At 38.0% G+C, this 14,105-nt stretch overlaps 1 protein-coding gene across 1 annotated transcript in view; it reads right to left on the reverse strand.

Annotated features, from left to right (window-relative positions):
- Positions 1-1,793: 1,793 nt before the first annotated feature.
- Positions 1,794-14,105, reverse strand: part of CLEC7A (C-type lectin domain family 7, member A) — a 15,328-nt gene continuing 3,016 nt past the window's right edge. Inside the window, exons 3-7 of the mRNA XM_012732356.1 lie at positions 12,870-13,044; positions 11,368-11,469; positions 9,458-9,603; positions 7,469-7,587; positions 1,794-2,517 (exon numbers count right to left, since the gene is read on the reverse strand). Coding sequence (XP_012587810.1) covers positions 2,385-2,517; positions 7,469-7,587; positions 9,458-9,603; positions 11,368-11,469; positions 12,870-12,972 — 603 coding nt within the window. The 5' untranslated portion in view covers positions 12,973-13,044 and the 3' untranslated portion in view covers positions 1,794-2,384. The remainder of the gene's footprint in view (positions 2,518-7,468; positions 7,588-9,457; positions 9,604-11,367; positions 11,470-12,869; positions 13,045-14,105) is intronic.

Below are 14,105 nucleotides of genomic sequence, written 5' to 3' on the forward strand. Positions count from 1 at the left end.
TTACTGAAATGTGGGATTTTTAGAATTATTACTAAGTATACTTGTGACTTCTGGAAGTCAGGTAAAAGTTTCTTACACTAAGGTTGTTTTGGAAAATATCCCCACATACATCTTGACTCAGTCTAATAGAATTATATTACTCTCCTATCATTTTTCCAGATGTTGAGAGCCAGCTGGGCAAAGTCAAATATACTCCATATCGGTCTATCATACCATTAGCAAATCCCCTTCAAGGTATCTACCTCCCAAAATGTAAAACACAAATGATATGCCCCTCTCTTCAACCTGAAGTACTTCTTTGTACATGTCTTTACAGATAATAACCACACACAGGGCCCATCCTGGTAGTGCAATGGGTTAAAGTGCAGCCCTCTGGAGCTCTCCCGGGCCACTGCAGTATTAGCTCAATCCCCAGCCAGAGAGGTGACCCACATGGCACAGCAGCCCTCTCCTGTCCTGCCTGCTGCTCCCCTCAGCAGTGTATTTCAGTCCATCTGCCTGTTCTGCTCCCTACTCTGCCTCTGGTGAATCCTCTTACCCCCCACCCCCACACCTCTGGCCTATACCCCAGTTATTGTATTCATAAATAAATAAATCTGAAAAACAAATACACATTTGTGTATTAAAATATGGCAATAAAACTTTACCAAATATGTCTTCTCATTTTTTAAGTTTCCTTAACTACTTAGCCCAAGTTTATCGTTTAACACAGAAAAATCTACTGTACCTACTTCTTGTCCAAATGCATCATCATTTTGGGGTGAGAGTCAAATGTGGGAGTTTGTTACACACAGCACATAACTTGGAGGCTAAAGTTTCATTGATAGGCTTTTTTCTTTATTAAAATGAAATTCACATTAAAACTCATTTTAAAGTAAACAACCCAGGGATCCCAATGCAATTTTTGTTCATACAGTAATAAGCTTGGGAAGTTGTGAATGCCTTTCAATAATATGGAACTCTGCATTGAAAATAAAAAAGTACCAATGGGAAAGGTTGAAAATTAAAAAGCAAATCATGACATATGGAAAGAGTTACCTTACAATAACATGTTTTTGTAGGTATTACTGAAGAATTATTGAAACTGCCAAAAGGTAATCATAAAAATCAGTACATTCAAGGGCCCTCCTGGGTAGTACAACAGGTTAAAGCACAACACTATGAAGCCAGCCACAACAGCTTCAGTACAAGTTCGATCCCCAGCCAGGGGGGTGACCCACATGGCACAGCAGACCTCTCATGTCTCGCCTGCTGCTCCCCTCAGCAGTGTACTTCATCAATCTGCCTTTTGGCTCCCCACCCTGTGTCTGGTGGATTCTCTCACCCCCCACAACTCTGGCCTGTACCCAAATTCTATATGCATAAATAAACAAATCTTTCAAAAATAACCAGTACATTCAAAATGTTAATACTTCTGTCACTAGACATGGTTACTTTTTTACATTCATTACCAGATCTCTTTTTGATGGACAACAATCTTTCTTGTAAGAGTGGTTTCTCTACTATATCACAATTTACCACATCCTGATATGAAGGCACTGGAATTCTTTGGGTTACTTAATTAAGAAAACAATATACAATTGCCACTTTTTTTTAAAAAATTATTTGTGCGTACAGAACTGGGGTACAGGCCAGAGGCATAGGGGTGGCGAGAGGATTCACCAGAGATAGAGTGGGGAGGAGAACAAGCAGATCGACGAAGTACACTGCTGAAGGGAGCAGCGGGCTGGTCAGGAGAGGTCTGCCGCGCCATGTGGTCACCTCCGGGGCAGGCAGGAATCGAACTCATGCAGAAGCGGCTTTAGCTTCTTAGTGCTGTGCTTTAACCCACTGCACCACCAGGGAGGGCCGAATTGCCACTTTTTAATGAGGTTTTGAACACAATCGTGTTCTTGTTGATAAAGCAAATAAAATAACTATGATTTCACGAAGGTTTTTTCATTTCTTCATTCAGCCTTTTAGACATGTATTTCACCTTTTTCCTGTGTCTAATTTACTGCTGGAAACAGAGGAACTACATCCCAGTGACAAGACAAAAAATAACTAAAAATTAAGACCTGCTAAATACCAAGGATTTGTGGTTAATATCAGACAGCAACTTATGGGCATTTACTTAAGGGTAGAATGGAAATTCAAGCCCAGCCCCCTGGTTCCATGTTCAGGATTCTATTAACTAGAACATACTCCTGATCAACCAGTAGTTTGGATGCAGAAATCACAACCTTTGTATCTTGTCGCTCCGTGAAGATTAAAGTTGACTGAGTTTTCTTGGTATTTTAAGCACTTATCTTGAACTCTAATGTGTCGCTTTTTTGTTTTGTTTTCTAACCTCACTTTCCTACATACTTCTCTGTTCCTCAGGCCAGCCTCCTCCACACACACCATTATTTTGATAGTCGCTTTTCACAAATACTGAGTGAGGACACATTGCAGAGTTGGTCATAAAAGATTGATTCATGAATCCATACACAATTGTGAGCTATTTTTTCTTGAGTCTCTGTGCTTGTGACTTGAAACCTGTTAGAATAAGATACAATGAGGTTATTATAACAAATATGAGACTATTACCTACTATCTATGCAGAGCTAAAATACATTGGTAAGGATATTGGTGAAAAGAGTGACTGAAGTGTCTATATATTTTTGAAGTGTCTATATTATAGGAAAAGAAGCCTTGAATTTTGGACATAATGGTCAAAGGTTCAACAAAATTGCCTATTAACAAATATAGAAAAATGACTCATGTTTTAAAAAAATATATTGCTAGCAGCATAAAAATTAAGTAGAGCTTCTGGGAACAAAGAACCATATAATATTCTGTAGAGAGTTCTGTACTTAAGTTTTAACCCAAGGAGTATATTTATCAAACAAAGCAGCAGTTTGATAAAATTATGTGTCTGTATGATTATAATGAATATATATATTTATGGTTATAATGAATAAGATAAATATACTTATTAAAATTAACTAGAACAAAAGGGAAAATTACAGATCCTGTGGCCATTTAATGACAGGGGAACCCTACAGATTTTAATGCTTTACAAAGCAGAATTATGTGACAAAAGAGTGATAGAAAGTTATGGTAACTGTTGTGGGTAATTGAATGTGTGACTGTTCTATTTGTGCCTTGGTTTTTTTTTTTTTTTTTAAGATTTATTTATTTGTGCATACAGAGCTGGGGTACAGGTCAGAGGCTCAGGGGCGGTGAGAGGCTTCACCAGAGACAGAGTGGGGAGTAGAACAGGCAGATCTACGAAGTACACTGCTGAGGGGAGCAGCGGGCGGGTCAGGAGAGGTCTGCCTCACCATGTGGTCACCTCTGGGGCAGGCGGGAATCAAACTCATGCGGAAGCGGCTTTAGATTCTCAGTGTTGTGCTTTAACCCGCTGCGCCACCAGGGAGGGCCGTGCCTCAGTTTTTTTAAGGAATGGTATTAATTAGCCAAGTTCAAACACCATCACTGAATTTCAGCGCTAAGCTACGGGCAGGTAGTCTTGTTGGATCGCTCTCTATTCTTGACCCCAGGGTTGGAAGATTGAAAAATTCTTCTGTAGAAATAATTAGACTAAGAATGTGAAATGGTTTTGTTCTAGGTTGAGAAAGAATCTGACAGGTGTTCTACAATACTTTTTCTTGATGCCCACGAGTTTTGGGGTGTGGATATAGCTTGATAAAGTTACTGCCAACCAGAAAACCAAGAAGTAGCAATAGAACTAAATATTCATTGGGACCTACTAATGATTTTAAAAAGAGCCCACTAGTTACATGTTTAAAAAGAAACAAAAGACAGGCCCTCCCTGGGGGCGCAGCCGGTTAAAGCACTGCACTAAGAAGCTTAAGCCACTTCTGCATGAGTTCGATTCCGGCCTGCCCCAGAGGTGATCCACATGGTGTGGCAGACCTCTCCTGACCCGCCCGCTGCTCCCCTCAGCAGTGTACTTCGTAGATCTGCCTGTTCTGCTTCCCACTCTGTCTCTGGTGAATCCTCTCACCCTCCGCATCTCTGGCCTGTACCCCAGTTCTGTATTAATAAATAAATAAATCTTTAAAAAAAAAAGAAACAAAAGAAAACTTGAGACAAATAAGAGCTATAAAAAGCTAATAAATTGAACTTATTAAGGCAGTTAAATAAAATCTCTGTGCTCGACTCAGTGGAAGTGAAATACATGATAATATTCAGCAACTTATACTATTCATTTACAACAGTGTCTGCCAAGAAACATATGAAAGTCACTCTGTAAACTTCTAATTAATTCTGAAACATTTATGATACAACATGAAGCCCGTTGAAAAAGAATTAAGCATGTAAGTAAGCAAATCAGTATGAATGAAAAATAGAAAAATATGGAATACAGGTCCCCACTGTGTCTCTGGGAATCCTCTCACCCCCCTGAACCTCTGGCCTGTACCCTCGTTCTGTATGCATAAATAAATAAATCTTTAAAAAGAAAAGAAAATGTTTTAATGTTATCTTTGAATAACTAAAAGAAAAAGAATCTACAAGTCTCTAGTTTTATAATCAAAGAATATTTAGAAAATTGCTATAGGAAAAGAGACAGAATAACATAGAGTAGGCCATGTAGCTGTAGGATACATTTCCTGATCTATAGGGGCCTGATGATAATGGCTTTAATACATGTAAAACTGACATGGAGAACTCAACCCTACAATTTCACCTCAAAAGGAAACATACCTCCGTTTTAAGGAAAATGATTCAAAATGGAAAATAGAATAGGCAGAAAGGAATATGAAACAATGAAAATCATAAGTACTGGGGAATATTCAGAAGACGTTACTGCAAAAAATCTATACATATATTGTTTTCTAGCATTATATTTTCACCTACCCAAGATACCATCAACTGTTGATGTACCTTTTATTTAGTGGAATAATGTGAAATAAATTCATCCAAGAGATGAATTAAATATAAGACTCTGCCAAAACTGATAAAGGGTTTCTCTGAAGGAAGAATAAGAAAAACAAACCTGCCAAGTCGAAATTCAACTTTGAAAAGTGCATTTCTCAATATTACCAGCAGGGGGAAGATGGGAGCAGATGGTATCCCATTTGGAAGTTGAATCACAAGCTGGTACTCAAAAGGTTTTTCTATCTTAACCCAGAATGCTAAGTTATTTTTAAAAAATACCCAAGTGGAACATTCACTTAAGTCATCTCAGATTTTTGATACCTTTCTCTGACAGGTAGGAACCAATGCTTATCCTACTGTGTTCAATTTCTGATTCAGGCCTACAGTGATTACAATTGTAAGACATCAGTCAATTTTTAGAGCTATTTAAATGTGTGTGTGTGTGTGTTTGGGGAGGGTGTGAAGATTAAAAAAATTAAAATGTGTAAGAATATGTGTTTGTATCAAAATACTCAAAAATAATAGCTGGAAAATAGGGGAGTAAGCAGAGTAAAGGAGTATTCTAAGATTTTTTTTTCTATTATAGAGGAATACCTATAAGGCCAATTAATTTTAGAATTTGATGAGTGAAGAATAGACATTATAATATTTACAGCAACTAATACAAATTTAGGAGAGGAGTTAAGCTTCAAATTAAACAGCAAGCAATGGAATATTAAAAAGAATAGCATGGAACAGACCACATGCCTATAAAATAGACTTCAAAACCATATGTGTTTAATAACATGGCTTCCATACATCAAATGACATTTTCAAACTTGTAAGTGACATCACAGTGGTAGATTTCGATACAATTCTCTCAACTGGGAAGGAAAACAGATACAAATGAGAAAATTGAAATCTCACTGAGTATGTTCTCTGACCACATAGAGTGAAGCTGAAAGCTAAAAAAAAAAAAAAAGGGACAGAAGCAAATGTACATTTATAAATTAAAAGATACATTTATAAATTAAAAGATACATATCTAAGTGATCTGTGGGTCAAATATCAACTCAAAATGGAAATCAAAAAATCCTTTTAAGCTGAAAGGCAATAAAGTCACATTAAAATTATAGCCCTAAATCATTTGAGAAAAAGAATGAATGGCACAAGTCAAGCATTAATACAAGGAATTAGAGAAGGAATCATAAACTCAACACACAAATGGATGAAAGGAAGTAGTAAAAGTGAGACCCAAAATTCATGAAAGAAATGAATTAATTTTTTTAAGAGACACAGAGGGAAAGAAATTGAGGACCAGCGCATCCAAAAGTTTTTTTTTTTTGAAAAGACTAAATAAATGGAAAAGAGCATCTACTAATGTTTCCCCCAAAAAAGCATACACAAATAATAAAAATTTTAAAAGGTAATATAATTTCATATTGTACCAATATTAAAAAGAAAATAAAGACAATTGAGTGAGGAAGACTTCAGCACTTTGTGATGGTTAATTGCACGTGTCCACCTAACTGTACACACCCAGATGGAGCTTGATTTCTTACTGTGTTTGTAAGTTTGTGGACCAAATTAGCTTTTGCATGAGTGGACTCAGTAAGTAGATCATCTTCCACAATGTGGGTATCACCCAATCTTCTGAGGGTCTAAACAGTACAAAAAGGAGGAGGTAGGAGGAACTCCTGCCTGCCTGTTTGAGCTGAGTCAGCTCAAGTCAGCTCGTCTCCTGCCCCAGGAGAGAATGTGCTACCATGAGCTCGCCTGTCTTCACACTAGCACTGAATTACAGTTTGCACACGCAGATTGCAGGGCTTCTCAATTTCTCTAATCACATGAGTCAAGTCCTCAGAATAAGTCTCCATCTATAAACTCTTCTTCAGTGTCTATCAGTCAGTATTCTATAGAGAAATAGAACAATGGGACATCTATATAGATTTTCTTCTTCTGCTGGAGAAACTTGGCTAATCAGTCAAGACATTAAGGGAAAATTTCTAACCATAAAAATGTGAAATAGACTTTAAAAACTTGAAAAATGTGTAATGAAGCTGTTTTTTAAAAATAAATGGCATATATTACACATTAACTACGTGTAAGACACTGTGCTATGTGAGTTTATTTTTATATCCTTTATCTCAAAATCTTAAGAGGTTAGGGTTAGGTAGGTAGTAGGTTGCCTGTATTTTTATTTACAGATATGGAAAGTGGGGCTCACAGAGATATATGTTAAAATACCATGTGCAATGATTTCACTCAGTTAAGTGGAACAATCATTGACTCAGTTGAGAACTGACTCTGAAATCCAAGCTCAGAACCTCAGTTTACACTGAGTAGCAGTGATGACCACTTACCAGCCAACTTCAGACTGTTACCAAAAGCCTCCCCAGTAAGATAGTCATGTGAACACTTGTGTTGACAGCAATGAAAGGCTAATCAGCATTTTTTGACTGCAAATTTCTCTCTACTCTTCTACCGTGGTTCACTCTTTCTCACTCTCCATCACTGTCTCTTTCTGTTTCTCTCTTTTACATCTCACCAACAAATCAGATGTTTCAATGCTTGACATATTCTCTAAGAAAGGAGGTGAAGCTTTGTCTCACCAGATACTTACAAGTTAGGGGAGACTTCTGAACCATCCTCCCACAGCCACGGTCCATTGTCTTGATGACGAGAAAGTCCTATCCAAAATGAATGATAAGGTTGGGAAGACACTTGCTCTTCTATAAATTTCTGTAGAGAAATAAAAATACAAATACATGTTGGGCCCTCCCTGGTGGCGCAATGGGTTAAAGCACAGCCCTACAAAGCTAGCCACAGCCGCTTCAGCATGAGTTGGATCCCTGGCTAGGGAGGTGACCCACATGGGACAGCAGACCTCTATTGACCTCCCCACAGCAGTGTACTTAGTCAATCTGCCTGTTCTGCTCGCCATTCTATCTCCAGTGAATTCTCTTACCACCCTGGCACCTCTGGCTTGCACCCCAGTTCTGCATTCTTCATTTATGTATAAATAAATGAATCTTTAAAAAAAAATACAAATACATGTTAAGGACAAAGAGAGGTAGAGACAGACAAAGATGAGAGAGCTAGAAAGACCAAAACAAAGAAAAGAGACAGATACTCTAGTTACAGACATGGGCCTAGTCAATGATTGAATCACCCTGAAGGCATGCAAACACTGGCATCTAGCAAGAGAAAAATGCGGTTTTTGAATGTCATTGAGTATCTCAAAAGGTTTATTTCATTTCTTCAGAGCCATTAGTGTCTACTTTTCTAATAAAGTATAGATCCAGAATGTCAAAATTATACAGCAACTTAATCAACTTTATCAACTTCATCAAGGACAACAGATTTTATAGGCAACTTATGTGGGTAATAAGTGTTTATCTTCTCAAATTGAAAATGTAAATTGATATGACCATTGTCAAGGAATGCTTCTCACAGTTATAAAACAACTTAAAATAATTTAGCCCTATTACATATTTTATAAATGAGTAACTTGGGTTTTAACGATGATTGAACTATTCATAAATATAGCATAAATTGGGCCTCCCTGGTGGTGCAGTGGGTTAAAGCACAGCATGAAGAAACTAAAGCCACTTCAGCATGAGTTCCATCCCCGCCCCAGAGGTGATCCACATGAAACAGAAGACCTGGACCAACAGGCTGCTCCCTTAAGCAGAGTACTTAATTGATGCCTGTTCTGCTCCCCACTCTGTCTCTGGTGAATCCTCTCACCGCCCCTGCACCTCTGGCCTGTACCCCAGTTCTGTATGCATAAATAAATAAATCTTTTAATATATATATATATATATATATAGCATAAATTAGTAATTACAGAAAGGTCTAAAAGCCTGGTTTCCAGTTCCATTCTCTTTCTTTGTTGTATGTCTATTTCCATTAATTTTCATGTCAACTACAATGTAAACCAGGACAGAAAGCAAGAAATTGAATGTATTGAAAGTAGCGGCAAAAGTTGGAGATTATTTAGATTTATAGTGTAGCAACCCTGATTATTAACCCTTCTCACAGCCCACTTGAGCTCCAAGCTTCATGGTAAGTTCCACTTTTTCTGCAAAACATTTTGTATCCACACGTATCTCTTTCTGGTCCTGCCAATACCTGGCACGTAACAATATTTTTTCTTACAAATTACACGGGCACTGTAGTAGAAATGTAGTAGAGTTTACATTTTCAACTTCTTTTGCCTTTTCCAGAATCTTGTAAAGAAAATATTCATGGATGTACATTATTTTACTGCTGCCATTCTTGAGAATTATGACAAGAGGAAGAATTTTCTATTTTTCTCCACCAAATATAAAAAGTGAAACCCAAACCCACAGGAGTAGTGTCTGGATTATTATAGTCATGCAATCTTGAGACTGTTGAAAAATATGTGTTTTAGCAGATGTGTTTACTTCACAAAAATTTAAAAAGCATGTATGATATAGTTTACTTGTTTAATGTGCTGTTATTATAACTATGAAGAATACCAAAAATTACTTTCTCTTAGGGAAATGATCATGACCTTGAATCTACATATCCCCCCCCCTCAATATAGACTACAGACAATTAGAGATGAACTCCACTGATATACTACCAATTCTCCAGAGCTGTCTATCTTCAGGAGATGAGAGCCCAATTTTAAGCAGTGGTTTCTGCTTTTGTTCCAGGATGTTAAAGGTGTGCTGAGTAGGTAACAACTGTTCTCATGTGTGATCCAGCTAGGGGGGCAGCTACTTGATGCTAGAAATAAACATAAATTTGACAAAGTTCAGATCATAACATCAGTGCAAACACCATGTATCTTGAGAACAGTTAATAAGCGATTAATGAATTGTCATTAACATTTTTATTTTAGTCTAAACTATAAAGGTAGGACTTAATAGGAGAGATTACATTCAAATCTCTACATTCATTTAAAATTAAAATATATAGGTTAAGGAGCCATAACTAATGTTTTAGAAAATTAACTCTCCCAGTCCCTTCTTGATTTGCCTCCCAGTCTCCATGATAATGAATAAATTAACTCAGAATCATCACTGAGGTCTGTAGTAACTTCTCACAAACTTAATCTACAAGAATAAGGCTCATTTCAGAATGCAACTTTCCAAATGAAAGAAGTATGAGCAGTTATTCACATTATAAAAGTACCTCTGCTTTGTATTTTTAGCTAGTTGATGAAACAGTGAGTAGGTGTGAAACCAGAGATGTAAAATTGGAGTAAAAATGTTATTATAATTGTGCTGCAAGTAAAAATAAAACTCAAGTGTATACAAAGCTGTAACATGAGCGACAAACTTAAATGGCTTAAAAAACAAACTTAACTAGCATTTTCAGAAACATATCTGTTGGGTATCTAATACATTTGATTATGTAGTGTAAATCAAAATGTGTTTGATTTAGCTTCATAATTCTTGGCAACATTTTCATTTTTTATTGTTCCTTCCTTTTTTTTTTCCATGATATTGTCCCATTTCTTATTCTAATTCTATCACTTTAAAATATCAACTTCTTAAAGTGTTGGAGAGTACATTTCTTTCCTTCACATCAAATTTTGCAAACTTCCATAGACTTAAACACAAAACCAATGTTAAGTTAGTTAATGAATTAATAAGCCAAGTGCATAGTGTATTTGTGATACCATTTTGTAGATGGCATATGACAGGAACACATTATGCTGAGATAATACTGCTAAAGTGTGTTTTTCTTGAATGAACAATCATTGCATTCAGTGACTTGAGCTCCTTCCCTGTGCACTTAGCACCAGTAATAGACCTTCCTGAATCAAAGAGTCCATTAATACTTTATCTCTGCCCTTGCCTATGTTTGTGAGAGTCTTGGTAGGAGCCACACTCTCTTCTACAAATGATGCTGTGGGTTGATGTTGATTCTCTTTATTTCTGGGTAGAAACTGGCCATTCTCCAATGGGGGGGGTCCCTGAGTTGGATCTCCATATAGCTTCATATGCCAACAACAGCAATAGTGATAGGAAAATGGTCACTCTATTATGTTTGAAAACTAAAATTCCCCCAAAGCACATTTTTGCTGGAATTGAGATGAAAGATCAGCTACAAAACAATTTCCTTAAGTCATGAGAATAATAAAACAATGTATAGCCTCAGAGACTGTATTTCACTTGGAAGATAAGCATCATATTTTACTCCCTTCCTTACTGGTATCTTTCCATGAACTTATTCTGGGTATTCCACAGCTTTGAAATCAATTATTCCGGGAAGGTAGAAGGGCTATGTAGTTAAGGCGATGAGATTTAGAGACAGATTTCCTAAATTTCTGATCATGGTGCCACCGTGAACTGGTTTATGAGCTTAGAATACTGAAGTGAATTTTTAGTCTCTCACTTCCCTTATCAATAAAATGAGAATTAGTAGTACCAATTCAGTAAGTTTAAGATGCAGATTAAATGAGATTTTTGCATGACAAATTCTTAAAAGAGCACCTGGCAAATTATCACTGTTTCTTGGAGGTCATCTCTCCACAATACTCACCCATGGTACTCAGGACCGCAGCCGTCACCAGTATCACCACACATAGGACTCCCAAAGTCACAGCAATAATGACACGCCAACGAAGAGATATAGCATAAAATCCTGAGGAAGGAGAGGGAAATAGACAAAGAAAGAGCATGATGGATTGTGGAGGTCTTCAATTTTATAGTTCATAGAAATCTGGCAACCTCTGTACTGGACTGTACAATACCCAGATTAACTCATTTGAGATGAGTTCGAATTTGCCCCCCATCGTTAGCAACTTCTTCAGGTTCTGGAATTATAATTTGAGCCCTTCTAACTTCATTTCTGTATAGATGTCTGTTAGTCTTGACACCCTTCTCCTCCCTGCATTCCTCCCCCAGAATCCTTAAAATGTCATTCATCCCTGGGAGAGAATTATTATTATATTATTAATTAATATTATATTATTATTTAAGATAATTAATTATTATTTAATTAATATATTATTATTATTATATTATTATTATAGGGGAGGTAGCTCTGATTATAAGATGAGGCTTCCCTTTTCACTGATTTGGTGCATGACTTAGGGTAGATTACTATTTTTCCCTGTGTCTGAAAGACTGGGGTAATAGCAGCCTAAAAGATTATTGTGGGAATCTAATGAGTGAACGCATGTAAAAGCACCTCATTCTGAGGCAACCACTGTGAGATATAGGTAACTCACAGTCTAATGCAAATATAAACACACACAGGCTTCCCTGCCTCTTGCACCATCCAGTTTTTCCACTCATTTCCAACAGGTTGCCCAAGAAAGGAATTGCATAAGTGGTAGAAAGGAAAATAATTGTGCAATGTGAGTTACCAGAAAACAGAAGAGAGCAGGGGCTCTGATGTCAAAACCTATGAATATTTTTTTCTCAAAAAAAGGGAACTCATTTTATGCCAGCCTCACTGCCTTTGAAATAAGCAGTAAGAATATTACAGAGAATTGCCAAATGAGAGTCAAAAAAGACAAAGTCCAATTCAATCTCTTACATAAAAAAAATCACATCTAAGACGCTCCACCCATGACTTCTGACTTCCCTCCCTTTGACCTTCCCCAAAAAACCATCAGCTTGATTTTCTCTTTCCTGTCTTCTGTCTTTCCAGCCACCACCTCCCTCCCTGCTGTTACATACACTACCTCAATTTCTCTGACCTCCATTCCACTGTCTGCTCCTTTCTCTCCAACAAGTAGCCAGTTGTCCCCATTGAAATTCTTTCATTTTTCCGTATCATTACAGTTATTATCAGATCCTTATAGTGATTGCTTGTATAGCAGAGAAAGTATATTTTTTTACATTAATAAACATTAAATACTAATAACCAGTCACCAAAGGATTGCCATGAAAAAAGATCAAAATATATTCAGTGACTTAGAAAATAGTTAAATAAATATTAATAAAAGACCCACAGATGGAAAACTCACCAATTTTCTCCACTTTAATGTTTCAGTTTGCAAAAGTAAGCATATTGAAGGCAGAAGGAAAATGTACCTTTCTTGGAGAGCACAGGTCTGGTGATGTTTCGGGAGCTGAAGTCTAATTGAGTATATCCATCTTCATCTAAATTTCCTAACTGAGGTTGGTTGTCCATCATTCATTGAGAATGTGAATTGGCATAGTGTTTGAGTGTTCTTTCGTCTCCTCTGCTAAGACAACCACCTGTGGACTAAAGAAGATCCGTAAATCAAATCATGTGGGATGGTCATTTGCTTAATAAGGAGTAATAAGTTGAGCTGAAGTCGTCCAACCAGATACCCAAAAGCAGGAAATGGAAACAAGGCTGAGGTAATTTCCCATTTGTATCTGTAGATCCTGTTTCTGAGAATGATGACTTAAGAAAATGATAAAAATACACAGTAGATAGAGCTTCCTTCGGACCAAATACATAATGCTGTAGTTTTGGAGTTGATGGGTTTGGAGAGCAGCGTCCTTGGGGAAAAGGTTTCCCCAGAGCTCCCCTTTCAGCGGCACAGGCGAGTCCCCCAGGCGAGTTTCTCCATGACATAGAGATGTTAGTTGTATTTACAGGGCAAAGGAGTAAAGGACTCTGGCATAGGCACAACTGGGCAGGAAAAGCTGCCCCAAAGGGGCAGATTTGCTGAGAGAGGCCTGCATGGTTGCAGGAGAGCGGCCTCTCCTGAGGGGGGTCAGTGACGAGAAGGCTAGTATGGCACAAGTCATGGGCAGGCCGGACGCTGCTGCCTGCACTGCAGAGGGACAAAGAGCTGGCGAAAAGGACACCTGCATAGTCAGAGCTGGGCAGAAGTGATGCTGCCCATGTCGGGGCAGGCATTACACAGATACAACGTCCTTCTCTTTGGGCGGGGCTCACTCCTTCCCAGAGTGCTTTGTTTGCTGCTGACTCCCTGAAATCTGTCCTGTAGTCCTACCCTACCCAGGCAGGGTACTGGTGCCTAAGGAGCTTTGTCCCTTTAGCTGGGTCATGTTATGCCCAGCTGTATATGTTAATCCCTTCTACCCCCGTATTGGCATAGTGAGTGGCATAGTGTGATCTTGTGGCACCTCCTTTCCAGCTGTGCTATTCCCCCATCATTTTTTTTAAAGATTTATTTATTTATTCATACAGAACTGGGGTACAGGCCAGGGATGCGGAGGGTGAGAGGATTCACCAGAGACAGAGTGGGGAGCAGAACAGGCAGATCCATGAATTACACTGCTGAGGGGAGCAGCTGGCGGGTCAGGAGAGGTCTGGGGCGCCATGTGGAC

This window comes from Condylura cristata, unplaced genomic scaffold (genome assembly GCF_000260355.1).
Source record: "Condylura cristata isolate star-nosed mole 26May11 unplaced genomic scaffold, ConCri1.0 scaffold00034, whole genome shotgun sequence".
In the NCBI taxonomy this organism is placed as follows: Eukaryota; Metazoa; Chordata; class Mammalia; order Eulipotyphla; family Talpidae; genus Condylura; species Condylura cristata.